A 19,565-nucleotide genomic window follows, 5' to 3' on the forward strand; every position below is an offset into this window, starting at 1 on the left:
TTTTTTCTTCATTAGTACTGAAAAGTATTTCTCACTTTGTCTTTGCACACAGCTTTCTCTTAAAGGAAGAAAATGAGGTTTCACTGCAGGCATACTGTCTGTAACTACTTATCACATTTATGTTGTGGAAAAAGGCACAAATGCATACAGGCATTTCCCACAAGTTCTGCAGGCAGGAGGGGTTCTTTAATAGCATGGCAGTCACTTTTTCAGCCTCTATCTGCGTGTGTATGCGTGTCTGCATGTTGCAGAGAGGACACAGAGAGCGAGCTCTGCAGCTGAATTTAGAAAGTTATAGATGTTCTCATCAGCCTCATGCAATGCACCAGAGATTCCTTCCAAAAGCCCAGGGAGCAGAGGCTGCAGACAACAGATGTGAGAGGGTTTCCCATAACTGTCAATTTTCGAAGTGTTTGCATTGAAAAGAGAGGAGGTGCTATTTTGATTGATATTTCAGCCGCGGTATATAAAGCAGAGGAATTCCTCTTACCCTCTGCTTGTCATACTGATCTGCATACTCTCTCAGCTGGACTTGGGGCTACTACTTACTGCATCTGAAAGGCTGAAACTCACTGGGAATAAAGAATTCTTGTAACAATGCCGGAACCCACCAAGAAAGATGGTAAGCATAGCAAACATTACCTGAACATTTCTTAATTACAGGAATTATGAGGACACACATGCACAAAACATCTTTTAGTCCATCTTGCATATATCAGCCACAAATAATATCTAAGAACAATAGCTGGGTAACATCCTTATATCATTAGATATTACTGATCCTTTTAGATTTAGAAATTACTTTCAGGCAGGAATATAGCACAAAACTGTTTTAGACAAGAAACAATGACTTTGAATGGTTATTGAGAAACTACTTCATTGGGCAAATACTGTGTTTTTTTAAGGACTGCAGGATTTCCATAGTGCAACTTGTGGTTTCTCTATTCTAAGCTAACTAGACTCTGGAAAAGAGGGAATAAACATTTCTTGTGGTTTAAAAAGCCAGGACACTGACATATTTTTCATACAGCTTTCTAGTAGTTATTGAATGGAAAGGATGTATTCATGAAACAATGTAAGGTTCTGATGAAAATATATTCTATACATCTAATGCATAAGTGAAGAATGTAGTAAGTTCCTCTGCACAAGTTGAACTGGAATGATTCATTTTGCCACACTACAGAAATTATTATTTTTATGTTTCAGAAGGATAGTTAAAGGCAGTAATATTGGCCCCTTTTGTGGTGCTGTTAAGTTCATAGCAAAGAAACTGAGTATATAGTCTGCTAGTGAGTTGCAGAACCGTACAGTAGAGGCTGCACAAAAAGGGGCAAAGTGGTCGGAGCCTATTAATTAATAACTTTTTGAAAGCTAGAATTTATTTTTCTACAATTTTGAAAATTTAAACTAAATAAGCTTCATCTATTTACATTACTTCTATAGCCCTTACTGTATTTTCCTTTCAAGTTTAGGTGTTTTGGCAAGAATTTTTGATGATTATTTTCTAACATTGACTACATAAATAGCTTTTGCGAAGCTGTGAATGCACAAACTGTATATGCTTTGCAGATATTGGCAAATGAGTGCATTAGGTTCTCTAATGCACTCCCAAATGCAAAACTGAATTTAATCCTTAAGGTAATCTTGTGGAAAGAATAGAACTCATTAAATAAACTTTATTTCCCATAAATTCTGAAAGAACTGCTGGGCCCATGTCTGTAGTTTAAGTACATTGGATTTAACACCGATCTACCAATGACATTTGCTTGATTTTAAATGTCTTTTTGAAATATTTTCTGGTTTTGTGAAGAGCAAAGCAACTGTCAGGAACGTTACTCAGTTTTGGTACCTTCTTTGGTTGGGGATATATGAAAACTAAACTTTTTGCACGACTGAGTCTTAAGCAAGCAGTGTTGACAGACCAGTGTGATCACTTTACTTACTGGCCCTCCTTAGTGCTCGAGGACAATGATAGATGAAGTATCCTTCTGAAAATAGCTACACCAAGTGCACGTATTAATACAAGAGCCTAATCCTCTGTATCAAACCTAGAGCCAAGCCCCTTCTAGAGTGTCTTATTTGTAATTCAAATTATTTACACATGTATTAAGTGTCCTTTTTATTTGATCTGTTATTTGACTGCATATTACACACTTTAATCAGAATGCATTCTGTAGCTGCCAACTCAAAAAAAAAAAAATCCACTAAAATATTTATGCACTTTCAAAAGATATGTGCTTTGAAGAAAATTAGTTTGGAGGCTCATGTTTCTGGTTCTGTTTAAAATTAGATTGTTTCAAACATGTTCTTACACTGCAGTGATTAACAATGTAGCTCTGTGTTTGTGTTACAAAATAAGTTTAGCAACTCTGAACAACATTATATTGACAGTGGAATAAATGTGATTTTTGATGAGTCAATATTCAGGATCTAAAAATATTGAATTATTCTCTCCTGATAGGGCTAGAATTCACAAGTAGTAATGAGCTCTGGAGAAGTAATACAATCGGGTTGTACACTGGTTGCTCCTCATTGCACCCAGTTTGTTTGCAGCCAGTAGATCAGTGGAGAAACAGGTTTATATTATGGTACTTAAGAGATTAGTTGCTTCCTAAAGATTTTTTTGTTGATCAAGAACTCACCTGAACTGGTGGTAGTACTTGTACAGTAAGTATGAGTACTTATTATATTAATCGCAGGAGGATTTGGTTCCAATAATAATACAATACCGCTGCTACTACTCATATTAGGTGTACTCATACTATGTCTACCAGTAAGAATTCAGAACCTCACATGTTCATCAAATGCCTGTTCTCAAGGTAATTTCCAAGGTGTGAAGGGTTGAGGGCAATTAATTAATGAAGGTGAACCTTGGACTGACTAATTCTGGAAAGTACCACTGGAAGGACTCTATGAGAAACCTTTGATGAACTTGTTGGAAGACTACAATAGAAAGCAGAGGGGAAAAAAAGAGGCTTAAGACTTCTGCATCACATGAGCACCTGAGCAGTGTTCTTCTGACAGATTGCTTCCAAAAGAAGCAATCTACTTGAATTATACCATTCCCATAGGTCCTGCCACTTAAAAACAGAATACATAAGAGCAAGCAGCTGAGAAATCAGAAACTACCCAACATTCAAATGCTAAAAAAATCTCATCTTTGCATTTTTTTTTTATCTCTGCAGTCTCTGGAGTGCATAACTAAATTTTTCAGAGGCGGTGCTATAGCAAGTTTATAGGCTTTTTTTCAGGCCAAATGATCTTTTTAGCTATTTTAAGATTATTAAAATAACAAAGTGAGAAATTTCCTGACTTGGTGAGAGTGTAGCCTCACAAAGTGCTCTTAACAAATAGGATCACCAAATTAAACACACCACTCAGCTTAGAGAAGGTTGCTGGAGAGCTTCAGCCTGGTGGAATTTGTCACTGTAGAAACAGGCTTCCATGACTAATGATTTAAGGCCTTTATGATACTCCTAAAACGTTGAGTCCTGTATATAATATCAGCTATGGCTTCTCTGCAGTAGATGGTCATGTCGTTGTAAGACAGTTTTGTCTTAGCTGGTTTAAAATATCCTATTTGCAAGGTGAAGTTTACATCAATGGGTTAACTGATCCCAGTGGATGACTAGGATACGACTGTGATGCCAAAAACCTTTACCAGTGCATTTAAATTCAACGGCCTTTAGTTTTCCTGGTGACTAATAAAATAACCCTCCCCCATATAATTACTTCCTGTAATTTATTGCAATCACTCAGTCAATCTTTCCTCTCTCCCCTTTCCTTTAACCAATATTCATCAGAGCTGCTCATTAATTAGGTGCCCTCTTAAGCTGTCACAGACCATGGCATTTGGATATGCTTTTGTAAAAGTGCCAAGTCTCTCAAGAGCAACCTTTTCAAACTATTTGTGGGCATCATCCCACAGTGACAGGTGCAAGTCCGTCCCCAGTAGGCAGCTCTGTAAATTTGCCTTATTTATTCTCCCCAATCTAGGAAATAACTCATGGCCATGAGTTAAGTGACCATTCCAAATTTTGAGCCAAAGCATTTATTGACTGTCTGCCAACTTTATTTTGTAAGGGTTTGCGAGGTCTGCTTGAATATTGCCTTGGAGCAACCACATATTGGCAAGGAATCAAAATTAAAAGTCAGTGTGTCTACTTTAGACAGAGTAAAAACTTTATTCGATCTATAAACAGGATACATGTAAAAGTTGTGAAGAAAACTATGTGCGTATATTGTCTGTTAGAAGAACAATCTCTAAAACATGAAAAAATCTGTGGAAGGAGGTAAACAGACATACCAATTGAGACTGCTTTGGAGATATAGTAACGTTGTTCTCTCTGTAGATGCCCTGGTAGAAACAAACTTTATTTCTATTGGCTTTTAAACATGACTAATTTTTTTCATTGTGTGATTTTTTTTTCTATCACCAAATTTGAATTATATTTAAAATATTTTAAGCAATACCACAGCGGTGTATCAAGATAATAGACACTCTCAAACAAATCACCTAGTCATATAAATCATACAGGTAGACGCATAAAGCAGCATTCCAGTAGGTAATCAATCTAAGCATAAATATTGGTTGAGAGCTAATTAAAGTCAGATTCCTTTTAATATTATATTTTCAGGGCTAGGCAATTTTTCAGAGGTGAAAGAGAAGTTGAATGGGAATCCTGTTTCACTACAGAGTTGGCTTGTGTCAAAATTAACAACGCTGATGGAAAGTTTTCCTGAAAATTCAAGAACCCAGCATGTGAACACTTTATAACATTGTTTAGTGCTTTCCATGCAGGAGACTGGACCTGTATAATAATTTCATATGGCACCACACTGGATAGTGCAGCTGCTGCTCTCCTTGTTGCATAGTGAGGGAAAAGAAAAGCATACAGACATCCACCTTCTGCCATCATCATCTGCAGCACTGACTGTAAAATGCATTCCCATCATTTCTAACTTCCTTCAGTCTCAGAGCCAAATCACACTCCAAGTCAGGCTCATATATATAATTTCCAAGCACCGTATTCAAGTCACAGGTAAATGAGTTTTGGTGGATGAGGGAAGGATGAAACCCTAACCCCTTAAATTATTTTCCCTCTCAATTCTTTAGAAACTTTCTGTTCATCACCTCTAGCTAATAAATTAAAATCCCTCCACAAACGGAAAGCAAACTTACGCCTAACTGTTGTAATTAGATCTATGAGGGTGGGCTGTGCTCCCGTCCTGAGCCCCACGGAGCAGTGTCCTCCTGCACAGATCGTGTTGCACGCTGGGAACTGAGTTGTTCTTAGACTGCCTTTGCCCTCCCATTGCTAACTTCTAAGTGTTGCTCCCACACTTCCTTCTAAGATACCAGAGCATCTCAGATTTATTCTTTGACCTTCCGCCCCCATCGTTGCTAAGTTTCAGACTACTTTTTCAATCCAATTAATTTGATTAAAACCCCCCTACACTGGCCAAGAAAAATCCCCTTGATCAATTTTTGAGCTTTTATGTTTTGTTTGTTTCATTGTGGTGTAAATTGAAGGCACTACATTGATTTTTTTTCTTATTCAATGCATTGACTTTATTTTAATACTCGTGTAGGAGGATAATGCAAGATTGACCTGTCTTACTTAAGGTTGTTCTTCCTTGAAAAGCTTGTCCACACTGTGTAAAAAACAGTCCATCTATGTACAGGGAAAAATATTTAATATTATCACTCTAAAATAAAAAGATCTTTGATTTTAGGAGGAAAGAAAGGAATGGTCTTTTAGCAGATCAGAGGGTGCTTTGTACTTCGCAAAACTGAAATTAGCAAATGCTGCCTTTGTGCCTCTCTATACTGCACCTGTTGGGAAGATAAATAAAGGCCTGCCCAGTTCTTTCCCCTCATACCTCCTAAATATATCACTTTGAGAGAGCTCTAAAAAAACCAACCATGCTACAGTTCTCTTCTGTTCCATGAAAAACTGGATGAGTTTTTTCATATTAGTTTCAGAGATCTGCCAAACAAGATGGTTGCATAACAAAACAACAGCAGAGAGATCTGGTGAGACTTCAGTTGTCAAGACATTAGTAACTGCCCCACACATCAATGGTCCTTGGAAATAAGTTGTAGAACATACTTCAGGTTTCATCAGCAGATGTCCAGAGTGTTCCTTGAAAGGGAAGAGCAAATCAAGTTTGGAAATAAACTGCCTGCGGAAATTTCCCTTGGGATAGGAACAAATACTAGACTCATCACTCGTGGAAATGTAGAGATTCATCTAAGTTGGAAGTCCTAATTTAATAATTGCTCTAGAGTGAAACAGAAAAAAAAGTTCTCATCTAGACACTAATGTGACTTTGCACTGAATGTAAAAGTCTGTAAAATAAAGGCCAAGGCAAATGGATAGGACTGTGAACTTTAGTCATCATTAGAGATTTCTCATACCCACTGCAAGCATTTTGTCTCTTGAGCCTGAGGAACTGCGTGACTGAGAAACACCCCCTTCTCTTCCCACCCTCACTTCCCACCCAGCCCTCTCCTTCTGCTCTCAATCACTGAAGTGCTATTTCTGAAGACTTCAAACACAAGATAGATGCAACAGTTTCTCTTTTTCACTGTTGTAATGGAATCAGTACTTGAAGCTGTTTTTCCATCAATTCATCATCATTCACTTTATGACACTGTGAGATTTTATTCTTTTGCTTTGAAGAGTTGTTGGTGTTTTAAGAGTTAGGGAAGCGAGGAGTGGTCTGACATGAAAGTCCATGTTAGATCACTGAAAATTTTGGTAATTTTGCAATCCTAGAAATAAACCAATAGTGTTTATACTGTCACAGAAATCTCTGGGTTAGGAACCAGATACCCAAATGGAAGTATGTGCAAGTGAACTTGGTGTACCCACTCCCAGAGGAGTCAGGGACAGCAGGTCATTAAAGTCAGAGGTTCCTGGTCTGCTGCTACTCAGCTGACCAGCCAGCAATTGCCTAAACATAGGTGCCCTACTGCCAAATAAGATGCCTTGGGATACACAGAATACCTATCATGGGCTGGCAGATATGACTCAGGACCTGTAGGAGGTCTGCAACACCATGAAGTAGCAGCTAGAAAAAAAAAGACTATGCTCCAGGATCTGAATGTCATTGATCAGCTATGATGAAGAAAATTAATTAAGCCATAAGCAGCTATTTTAAGGTGAAAAAAAAAAATCTAATTCCATTGGTTATAATGGCAGCTTGGACTCCTAGTTCACGCTATAAACACATGTATATGCCTCCCTTTTTCTGAGTACCGTAAGGATAGTGCTGCAGAGCTATCCTCTACAATTTGTTCAGTTGCTGTTCAAGGATTTTCTGCAATGGGTAGTTTTACAAGAAGACAAGAAGAGAGTTACATTCCATCATTATTTGCATATTCAGATGCTCTTTCTCAATAAATAAAGAAGTACCTTAGGCTCAGATTCTCTTGAGCATCGTGCACCCTTCCGTAATCTGTAATCTACAATCTGCTTTGTGCATTAATAAAATAAAATAATAATGATAAAAAGATTCCACTGCCATTTTTTTGTTATTTGGGAGGATCTGATGCTTTTACTTGTTTTATTTTTATAAGTCAATTATTTTTAAGTCAATATATTTTATTTCATGGCTGAGCATTTAAATCAATGAAAAATTAAATTTCTACTTTACATCAATGAGAGAAAACAGAAAGATGAATTCCTATTCAAATTAATACTAATTTATCTACTTCCTTTCTATTCAAGCTTATTCTCACTTCCTCCAACAGCTTTATGCTGTTAGATGAATGACTGGTTACATCAGTGATCTTTGTACCTATGAGCAGTAAGCCCTTTTTATGTTAAATAATACAGTGTTTCTGAATACTCTATGAAATGTTCAACAAAAACCATGTAGAATTAGGAATCTCCATGAATTCCCATTTCTGGAATTTACTCTCTCTAATTTGCTAGATATGGCTTGAGCTCCTAGAGCTCACTGAACTAGCAGATGTTCAGCCAAGATGAAGCATGTCACAGAAGACAGTTCTGTGTTCAACAAGATTTTATGTCCTAGGAAGCCATTCTAGCAAACATGTTTTGGGAAAAGTTTCAGTCAATTTTTACTGCTTTCTGATATGCAGACAGAAAGTTCCTCTGGGTTCAAGTATGAAGATAGATTTCTACTCAGACAACTCTCAGACCCTAAAAAATGCAGCATACGCAAAACAAAGTGGTTTCTCTCTGATTCCCTCACCCATTACCTGTGCCTGTGTTGCTAACAGCGTCTCCACAGAGGAGTCAGTGGGACCTAGGCTAAGTGATGAAGGATGCCTTACATCCACATGCCTTAGAACAGCCTCTTCTGAAGACCAATAACACCCACTTCCCCTCTACTGGTTAACCAAGTATTTTCAGTTCAAAATGACAAAATAATATGTGGCCTCTGCTGCAATTAGTCATGGTGGTGTTACATGTCATAATACTGGGATATAGCACACCCTGCTCTCTTCTCTCAGCGATAGATGGAGGTTAATTTAGGATATTTGACCTCCTGGAATAATGTTGAAGGGTTGCTGAACAGAAAGTCAAATAGAGTGCAGTCTCAGAAAACTTCAAAAATTAAAAAAATAAATCCACCATCTTAAAAATTGCTTCGTGGTCTGCCTTGCAATAAAGTCATTTTTTTCAGCAAAGGCCCTCACAAATAAGATAACTTGCAGGTTGGTCATTGCATGTGTTTTCTATGCAGTGCAAGGTTGTGCAGTGCCAGGACCTGGGAGCATGGTTGGGTGACTCATTCCATGATTTAGAGCTGCTGCCTCTGCCCTATGTACCATCTCCATGTTCCCAGAAGTATGCAGACACTGCATCAAGAAGGGAGTCGTGCTGTATCTTGAAGCAATGGAATGTGTTCGAGACAGTCATTGCTTTCCCTTCCCTGGAGATTAGGAAATAGTTCTTACATAATTTTCTCTCCCTGGCCCTATTACTAACTGAAAATAGCATGTGATCTACTTCTTAGGGTGATTGTCCTTATATGTGATGGCTCCAGCAAGTTATTTTGATCAGATGATTATTACAAAAAGTTCTATTCTAATTTAATTCTCTGTAGGATCAAATGCTGGTTTCAGTGAGCGTCTGAAAGAATTGTTCAATAGTAGCATTATGCTTTCTGAGATGGATCTGTATTAAAATACACTCATCGTGTCTTTGCAGGCTCAGAATAACTTCCTAATTTTGGTCATACATGCCAAGAGCAGTTTGAAGTCAACCACAAACATAGATGAAAATTCCCTTTTCCTACAGATTCCTGTTTATAAATCTTAGCTCTGTGCATAGACATTAATTTGAGACATTTGCTCCCCATATTGAACCAACTGGACGCAACAAAATGGGCAGTGGTTGAGCAAAAGCAACTCACAAAACAGCACAAACAAGTACTTTTTCTCAAAGGGGAGTCATGCTTTGCTCAGTCAGCCTGCAAATCCAGTCCAAAAGACTATTCCAGATTTTCTCTTCTCTCAAAGGCCTGACTTTGTGATGAAATTAAACTGAATACAAGTGCAGCTAAAACTGAAGGAGACTCCAAAGGAAAAGTTTATTGGCTCAGTTGATGAGACAGAACTTAATCCTTGGTAGTCACCTAATCTAGTATGCTGGTGGACTAGAAAGAGCAATAAGACATAGTTGTTGAACAGTTGTTGAACTCCAACCTTTGGATATTTTTGGGTTTATTTTCATAGCTTTCTGCCACAAGATCTTTTCTGTGGGGAAAAGAATGCACAAATTATGGCACCTAGCACCAGTTCCAACAGTTCTAGAAAGAAGAAAAACTTTCTCTTATTAGTCTGAGCTGATTGTGCATGTGTGGTGGGGCCTTTCACGGTTTTCTGAACTGAAATGAAATATTTCAAACCATTTGCACACCTTGATGTACACAATGTTGCATTTCTATCCTTTTTCAACAGCTTTATTCATTTGCAGTACCACTAAAGCATTATTCCTAACAAAAGTTACACAAACCACTTATCCTTGGTAATGCGGAGAATATCTGTGGCTTGAGATATCTAGGAACAACCACATGAGAAATGCCATGCCGATGGAGTAATTCATGGACTAATAGCTTCTGTGTCTCATCCTGTGATACTCACGTAGATAGAGATACACATGCACACCCTGTAGCACATTTGGTATCTTGTATCTTTATAAGAACGTAGTATCTAGGCCAAAAACCTTATTTTAGACCCAAAAGAAGAGCCTAATTCCAGTGGAGACTGTGGTTGCCACTCCTCCACAGATGCAGACTTTAGTGAAGGCACAGAGGGTCAGATGTCTGATGACATTTTTTCCATGGCATTCCCTCCAGCCTTACTAATCTTTCATCTACGCTTTCCTTAGCCCTATTTTTAAAGGGGAAATCTGACCTCTGTCCTGTGCCCCTTTTTTCTTTGCCCTTGTTTTGTATTTCCATGTTTTGCAATAAAGTTTTCTCTCTTACCCAAGAGCTTTTTTAGCCGGAGAGAAACCATATGCCATGAGCTGTGATTGTAATTCACAATAGCATCTTAAATGCATTTTGCTGTCATGCTTTATAAGAGCTTTCTTTTATACATATCACTTACTGACTTACTGATGCAAACCCCCACAGTCTGTCTGCAAATACCCTGCTGTGTGCAAACACTCCCTAAAGGCAAAGCTAAGTGATTTTTTTTTTTTTTTTAAATGAAGCCTTATAATTCTCACAGTTATCTTCATTGATGCAGAATGAGATAAAGAGGTAGAAAATGTTAATGGTATTAACACAGAGGGATGTATGCAATTTTTTATGCTGAACACCCACAAAGGGACATACATGACTTTCCTGTACATAACTATTGCTGCAGAACCCCCCAGAGGTTTGCCTAGTACTGTAGGTCTCTGGCATGTTAGATCTCCTAAATTTTCACCTACAGAAAGGGCCCTTTCTTTCCACTTGTGCAAAATAGTCCTAAAGGTTTTTCAATACAGTGCTGAATTGCAGGAATCTGAGCTACAATAAATATTTATATGCAAACAAGCTCACAAAAAGAGAGAACTCTATAAGTCAGTACATAGAAATCCTAATAAAGAAGTAAGTTTCTGAGTTTTAGGGTAATTGCTGATTGTTAGTGTTTACTATCAGCAACATTGCAACTCTGATACAATGCTTTCCTATATTGCAAGTTATGTTTGGAGTTTTTTAATTTTCTCCAAATTAATTACAAATCCATTTTGCTTAGCATGTACTTGGACATCAGCACCCACAAAAAGTAGCAGCCACTGAATTTCGCCGTCCATAAATTTGAGTTTACTCTTGGTAAACTAAAAAGTGGATGCTACTGCCCTGTTTTTCATCTTGAGTGAATTGTTTTCCATGAATGTGATGGGTAAAAAAATTCAGGATGACATAAGTAATGGATTATTAGTGGTTAACTACTCGAAAGAATCCCTAACCACCTGGACATCTGACAGCCCTGAGTCTGGACTCCTGTTACAATCCATTCTGTAAGACAGAAGAGGAGGCTGAGGACTGAAGTGCAGATGACAGAAGAGTGCTCTTATCTGAAGGAAGTCTGAGAAGGCCCTTCCTTCTTGAAAAGATCACAGAGTATCAAATTATCTGTCACCCACTGTCAAATAGACTTGAAGCAAATGTTTTTCTTATTTGGTATTTGGATACGGTCATGATAATGTTTATGCCTAGTTGTAGCATATATTACTCTGACAAAGAGTTGATAACAAGCTGATAAATTCAATCCTTGGGAAATCCCAACATGTGCACGTTTAGTTTTGCCCTGATCCTCAAAGAGAAGTTGATATTTCAAAAACCATGGAATGGGAATACCGGCAGGATTTCATTTTAAATTGCTGAAATGTTTTATTCTGAAATTTGGTTAAAATGAAGCCTATCAGCATGTCTCAAATGTTTCCTTATAACTGGCTGAAATAAGTTAGATTTCATGAATGCATGCCACCATGGCCTTATGCATCATTTTCCCTAAGAGTCAATCTCTCTAAGTGGAATTATTTCCCACTATCTTCACATAATCACATGGCTCTCAGGGCTAACCTGAATGCACTGAATGACAGGAGATTTAATCCTTTGTGGAACTGACTCCAGTTATGCAGAGCATCCAGTCCATAATGTTATTTTCATAAAATAATACAATTTCCTTGACTCAGAGTGAAATATTTCAGAAATGCTCAGCAAAACAACTCTGTCACAATTTGGATTGAGCAAGAGTGAAGATATTTTTCTGACTGGTAAAATTGCTTTCCTGAGCTGGTTTGGAAATTATCTGGACAATGTGAAAGGAAGTTCGTTACTGGTTAAATATTCATCTCTGGAAATAAACGACCTTTCAATTTTATTGCTGACTTTTATTCTATAATTAGAAGTGCAACTGTCATTGAAAACACATTCTTAAATTTGAGGAATAAATTACTACCATTCCTGAGTAGCAGTTCCGTGTTTTATGAAGTGTTTTATCCAATAATGTGGTCCACTTTATTATATTTTGCAGCTTTCAGAAAGGGAGTTACCATTAGTCAGTGTACTGCTATCTCTGATATCACATTGTGGTGTCTTCTGCTTTCAGTTTTCTCTAGGGAATCTCTTGAGCTCAAAGAAAATATTTACTTCCAGAGAAAAATTATTAACAAACTGTTGCAAGCAAGATAGGAAACTGAGAATAAAGTCTATGTTTTGCCATACTTTTTAATGTGGGATTAAACTATTCTGATGAGTGGATTAAGTGATTTTAGTAAATACATAACAAAGATTCATTAGAGTTGGGTCATTTTAAAGAAGGATTGCACTTGGCTGTGCTAGTAGTAATTTTGAAAATTTGATTTCTCATTAGCACCTACTGCCAAAAACAAACCATGTTATTCTAAGGGCAATTTAACACATTAAAAACTAAAGAAATCTGAAGTATGCCGAGCTCCTGCCTCTTGTGTTCACGCAGTTCAGTTCCGGAGTGTCAGAACTAACAATGCTCTGCTCTCTGTGCCCGGCTGCCTCTTGTCCCTGCAAATACTAACACGCTGATTTTCCACCTATGAGCCAGACCATTCATTTTTTCCCTGAAGGCAGGAGTCTGAGTCCTCCTTGGCCTCTGGACATCACACGAGGCACCCGCAGCACAGGTAGTGTCACTGCTGCCCAGCAGCGGCCCCATGGGGCAGGAGCGACAACACCACAGAGCATCGGCCACGGGTGCACAGTGAGATCCTCTGCCCTGACCTCACTGGGACCTTCTTATGTATAAAAAAGGCGGAATGAATGATCACAGCTGAGCTACAGCACAGTGGGAGTGATTCTGCAGAGCTTCTACCACACCTACAGCCCCCACTGAAGACAGGAACCTGTGACGAGTGCTCAGGCTAAGAGCAGGGGCTTTCAAGTATTACACTGTATTGGTGAATCTATGAGGTTCAGATCAGGTATTTCAGAACTGTTTTATTGTTGGTTTTAAATAGTAGCACTCTTTCTGTCCTTTAGACATAAGCACCCATCTCATTGGCAATATATAAACAGCCAGTTTTCTCCTTCCCCTCTTTAACTGGAGCCAGAACCATGTAGAGCATAACATGACTTTGGCTCAGATGACTGTGAACAGCTAGGTGAAGGACACAGAATGGCAGGAGTCATTGATCATTTCATACTTACTCTAAATTGGTGGCATATAAACTGAGATGGTGCAATAATACAGGACAATTTCAGACTTTCTATCATCTGTAGTAAGAAGCTGACTCTGGATGGAATTTCCGCAGTTTTCACTATGTAAATTTTATGAGGAAAATGCCTACTAAGAATTTTTTCAGCAACATTTTATAACAAGTTTTGCAGTGATATTTCAAAATAAAATGCCTTTATTTCCACACATGGAAATAAAGGTTAACACTTCAAGATGTGGAATAAAATATAAATCAATATCGGCATAAATAGACTCAGGCTCTGCAAGTGCAGCTGTGCTGACAAAAGCCTTCTCATAAAGGTGCAGTAATGACAGCAAACTGAATTACCTTATGAATACAAGTCACATTGGTAAACACTATAACACATTTCAGCAAAATTCTTCTGTCATACAGATGGTTAACCAGCAAAACTTTAAGTACAAGAATTTGCAGGATTGATAACGTCACAAAATTTCAGTTTCAGAAGTTAAAAAACCCCCACAAGTGTTTGTTGTTTGTTTGTGTTTAACGTTGGAATGAACTAGAAAACTGCAATTGTGAAAAGATCAATAGAAAAAGATTTAATGAAAAAATTTTGATGAAGTTTGGCACTCAAACTGTAGTCTACTGCTAGGTCTGTGAAATACGAGATACCAGTAAGATACTCTTAGACACTTAAATACTCAGGAAATAACTTTTATATATTATTTTCTGTGGTATAAAGTAAGACAAGAAAGATACCATGGAAATAGAAATGGAATTCAATTACTCCATGCTGGTGCCTTGTGGGCTGAGCAGGTTAAAAATGAGTTTAAGAATGCATGGGAACTTGATAACCAGAGTGAAGCCACCAACTTTAGCTTTCTCTATCTATTTTAAATACTGACAATGCTTGGCAGTCTTCTAGATCCTAGTTACAGTATACATGAAACTTCAAGTCTGCAAAGGAAGAAATGCAGAAGAATATAGACATATAAACATACATTTTATTAAATTACTTTTGTTCAAGGTCATGGTTACAGTGTTCTTTAGAGATTAATTCCTACATGAAAGCAAAGTTCTCATAAGAAATGAAAAGATGTGGAACCTCACATATGGTCAGATTTGATTTAATAGCATCACTTTAGAAAAATGGGAACAGTGAGGAAAACACACTAAACAAGCAATGGTTGCTTTTTGCACTTCTGTAATTATGGATGACAATGACGACAAAATCTGGAGTCACCAATTGCACTTGAGTGGATTTGTAAACTATTTCTTTGGTGTATAGTCCATCCTGCAGAATTCACTATTACTAGAGTTTTGTTCCAATTGTTCATTCAGTTTTTCAGTCCTTAAGTCAGGGAACATTTCAGCATATGATGGTTTGATTGGCTGCTGTGGCCCATAGAATCATATATAATTTAAAGTATTTAGGTTATTCCTAAATACTCTTGGTTAAATTATACTCTCGGTGAAATTATATTATTATCCTAATTAGGACTAATTATTATCCTCAGATTTGTTTGTGTGTTCTTGGGGTTTTTTTCTACAAACTGAAATTCACTAGGGATGGGTTTGAATTTTAATCAGATGGAAAATTAATTTTTTAACCAAACTCTTTGATAATTTTATTTCTTCTCCAGTCCCTACCTAGAGGTGCATCACCAGACTGTGACACTTTTAGTTGTTGGAATATAAAATAATTTCAGCTTCAGTGAACATGCTGCTGTGTTCACTTTGTCATAATAAAAGACAGTATTTAACCTAAGGTTGCTGTTTTAATCTTTAACCATAAAGAGTCATGAGTCAAAAGAGGCAGTCTTATCTGTCTACTCCATCAGTACAAGTGGAAACAGAAACTAGAAATACATTAATAAATTTATCAGTCTGTCTCTATCACACTGTTGACAACAGTAATAGTCATTTGGCTAGCCACCAAAGCACCAGCACTTATTTACTTCAGTCCTTTAGAATGACTTCTGTTCTCAGGATTTAGGAATGAAATCTGTTTAGAACAGTTTCTGTAGCTGTACATCTTTTAAATGTAACATGTAAAATGTCCATGGACATTCATAAAAACAGGTAATGATTTCAGCTGGTATTGTAGTTTCTCACTTCCACTCCGACTGGGAGCTGTCTGCAGAAGTTGCTCACAACTTCAGATTATTTCAGATTCAGATTATTTCTCAGTGAGCAATAGAGGCTCATGAGGCACTGGGCAGACCCTGCCTTCATGACTGTGCTTAGGTTTTGCAGAATGATGACTACAAATTACTTTGAACCAAGAACTGTGTTTTCCAGCTCATTTAATCTGAAGTCAGCTAACAGTATTTCTTCCAAATGAAATACTCATCATGCTGTGGTAATCTCAATAGTTTGTTGAGCAAGTTCCTGTCTTCTAAAAGATGTGGCTCTGGCTTTTAATCACATCACTGAAGCCACTGTGACTCCATATCGATCTGGGTGAAGTGACCCACAAAAAATAGTCAAACCATTTTGAGCCATTTCTCTTCTTCAAAGCACTTTTTTTTTCAGGGAATATAAGGAATGAAAGGAAAAAGCCTCACTGCTTTTGCATACTGATGATCTGGACATGAGATTTGTCAAGTAACTCTTCCACATCCTTGGTCCTTTCCTGCCCACCGATTTCAGTGGAGTATCTACCCCTGAGAGCCTTGTGCCACAACAACAGTTCTTGTGTCTTACAGTGGTCAGACACAGGAGACAATCCTCACACACAACAACAGCACAAGGGCTGGGGTGAGCCATGCTCTCTCCCCAAACTAGCATTTTGTCTATTTTTGTCTTACTAGCAGAGTCAGCACTTTGGGAATGCCTACGTAATAGTTATATTTGTCTGATCCCTCGAGGCTATGTCCACAAGCTTAATCCACCTACTTAAATTTGACACAAGTTGACGTTGACAGGTCTTTGTGACAAAAAGCACTAAGTGACTATCCTCATGCTCTTTGACATATGAAAGTATCTTTAATATGCTGCTGTTACACAAACAGATATCATACCTGTATCCATGATGGTGCAGCCATAGTCCTGATTTCCTTTTCAGGTAAATGGGGGATAAGTCCTTTGATCAGACTGGGTGAGATTCTGAATCCCTTGGCTATTCTTCACTGGGTTGTAAGTGATCTGTATATAACTGAAGGTAGAAATTAGTAGAGGAGACTTTCCTCCTCCTTCCTGTGAATGCCCCAGGCCAGTGATGGTGAAATGATATCTTTGGGCTTTCTGCAAGCCCTGACTTCATGCTCAAGGTCATTTTCTTTACCTGAAGAAAAAAAACCCAAAACCCAACCCACTACTCATTTTCCAAAATCATTGAAAGTTCCTAAACCTACCCAAAACAAACCTGGTCATGAGCAGAGTTGTAAGATGAGAAGGGTTATCCAGGCAGACCTCATTCCCAGTATGCTTGTTGATAAGCTGTAGTTCTTGAATGGTCTGAACTTCAAGTCTCCAAGGTGCTTTGCATCCAGCACAGTAGCAGGGTAGGACCTGGAGACTGTTTTAGAACTGTCAACATGCCTCATTATGATTACACTTCAGTGTGAAAATTAATATATATGATGTCAGGGAGTTTCCATGCTTGGTGCTGTCAGAGAAGCCAGTGGAAGTGGGAATTCAGAGACCTTGAAAACTGGCCACCACACACAAACTGACATCTGTATGTCAGTTCCCTGCCAAACTGTCTTGTGGCTGCTGCAGGTCAGATGTCAGTGCAACCAGACCTAAAATGGAACTGAAATTTTAAATAATGATGGTCCCACTTTAACATGGCTCTTAAGCATTTCCATAACTTAAACACATTGGTAATCTCATGGAAATTTTAAGCTTAGTTATCTATATACATAGCGAGATATTTTAAGTCTTATTTTATCTGAAAAATTGAGCATAGTAAATGTGAAACAGTGATAGAAAATTGTTGGTAATGGGTCAAATTGCATCTCCTGCTGATTTTCAAGAGTGTATGTGCACATGTATAATTATAAATCACAAATAAAAATGTCGTGGCTCTTAGTGCTCATATCCTATGTCAAACTGGATCCTGAATGCATCTCATGACATGGATGAGGCATGAAAGCATTTATGGAGATGTTATCTAAGTGGCAGTTGTGTTTTCCCTTTATTTGCTAACTACACTTCTTAATATACCCTCCTTTTCGAGTAGCCATGTAGAGAGGACTGTTACATTAATTCCTGTTCTTTCTGAAGAATTACATAGAGCCAGATACATTACAAGTTTCACAACCAATGACTAACTCGAAGTTGGTGTTTAGCATGACACAACCCACTGACACGCAACATTCTTGGCTTCTCAAACAAAAAACTGTAAAGAAGAGACCTCATGTCTTAGAAGCTGCGAGGCAGAAGTTAACTTTAGTTGCTCAATAGAAGGTCCAGTGGACATGGTGGTATCAGTTCAGTGGCAACTGGACCTCCAATAACCTCTTTTCCCTGTAGCTCAAGAGGCATCACTGCAACCCAGTGAACAGCACTTCTTCTCCAAAGGGGTTGAGGACTGTGTGCTGGAGGCAACACTTTCTCCACCACCAGCCCCCCTGACAATGCCTCAACAGAGCACCATATTAGGCAACGGGCTGTCAGGAATGGCATCTGGGGACTCCAGTGATCATGCCTCCTAGGGAAGGAGCACAACCATAAGCTGCTGGTTGAGTGTACAGAGCCCTTTCCTGGCTGACAAGCTTGTTGCAGAGGTCAGCCAGAGAGGGCTATCATTCTTTGGGGAAGTGGAAACCACTCTGTGCTATTAATGGGTTTTTTCCTGGCTGTCCTCAGGAATGGAGCTGTAAGCCAAGCATGACCATGAAAGGGGTTGCACATGGCCAAAAGATTATGTTGAAGTATCTCCCATGTCTCTGTCACACCCAGTGCCTGGAACTCTCCCCTTTTTCTTCCCACACTATACGTCAGGTCTCTCCCTTGAGCTCAGTTTTTGCCTCAGTTTTCTTAGCAATAGCCCAAACAGTCTAGAATTATGGTTTAGGAAAGAAACCACTGACTTCTTGGTTTGGCTTCAGCCATCATCCCGTCACAGAATTGCAGAGTAGCTGAGGTTGGAAAGGACCTTTGGAGATTATCTAGTCCAACCTCCCTTCTAGCAACAGGGTCAACTCGAGGCAGTTGCCCTTGAGAGTACTCAGGTTTTGAATATCTCCTTTTGTGTCTGCAGTTTAGACTATGAAGTTTAGACTATAATAATAGTGTTTCAGGTCAGTTTATGCTGTAGATTTTGACTCATATCTGTGCCTACTGCTGGGTAAGGCAGGACTTGAAAGATATGTTGTTTCTGAGAAATGTTGCTGCGTTGATGTAACCATGAAACACCTCTCGAAAGGAAAGAAAAATTCTAGGCAAGTCCCTCAGAAATCTCATAAGTTTTTCATCTGAGTCTGGAAAGTGCTTTATTTGTTAAGCTTTTGTTTATACTGGTGAGCCATGGAGCATTTTCTAATTCAGTGTTCATAAGAATACTCCCTGTTTCTAGCTATTAAATTTCACAAGGAAAATTATGCAGTCAATAATTTTCTGCTATGACTTTTTCATGCAAGAAATATATTTCCACGCCACAGAGATGTTATTTTATTCTCAGTGGAAGTAGTGAGAAATGTCACGGCAGCGAAGTGAATATATTCCGAGGCATACTTTTTGTGTTGTAATTTTCATATTTTCATATGAAAATTTTTCGTATTTTTCTAGGCCACAAAACAACACTTAGTAATTAGACCAGAAAAAATAAATTGCTATGAACCTAAGTATTTTACTGTTAGCAGACTCTGTGTGTTGGTCTTTAATATACTTCTGCCTTTCATTCTGTGTGATGGGTGCTGTGACCAGAATGTACAACACTAGCTCTTTCCCCATAGCGAGGGTTTC

At 38.2% G+C, this 19,565-nt stretch overlaps 1 protein-coding gene across 5 annotated transcripts in view; it reads left to right on the top strand.

Moving 5' to 3' along the window:
• The first annotated feature begins 355 nt into the window (after positions 1-355).
• The window catches only part of MYBPC1 (myosin binding protein C1), a 74,984-nt gene continuing 55,774 nt past the window's right edge, over positions 356-19,565 (top strand). For 3 of the 5 annotated variants that reach the window (XM_064654800.1, XM_064654801.1, XM_064654799.1), the window contains exon 1: positions 356-622. In XM_064654800.1, the coding sequence (XP_064510870.1) occupies positions 598-622 (25 nt within the window). In that variant the 5' untranslated portion in view covers positions 356-597. The remainder of the gene's footprint in view (positions 623-19,565) is intronic. The other 2 variants (XR_010430644.1, XM_064654802.1) reach the window with 1 other exon arrangement.

Source organism: Pseudopipra pipra, chromosome 5 (assembly GCF_036250125.1).
Source record: "Pseudopipra pipra isolate bDixPip1 chromosome 5, bDixPip1.hap1, whole genome shotgun sequence".
NCBI classification, from domain to species: domain Eukaryota; kingdom Metazoa; phylum Chordata; class Aves; order Passeriformes; family Pipridae; genus Pseudopipra; species Pseudopipra pipra.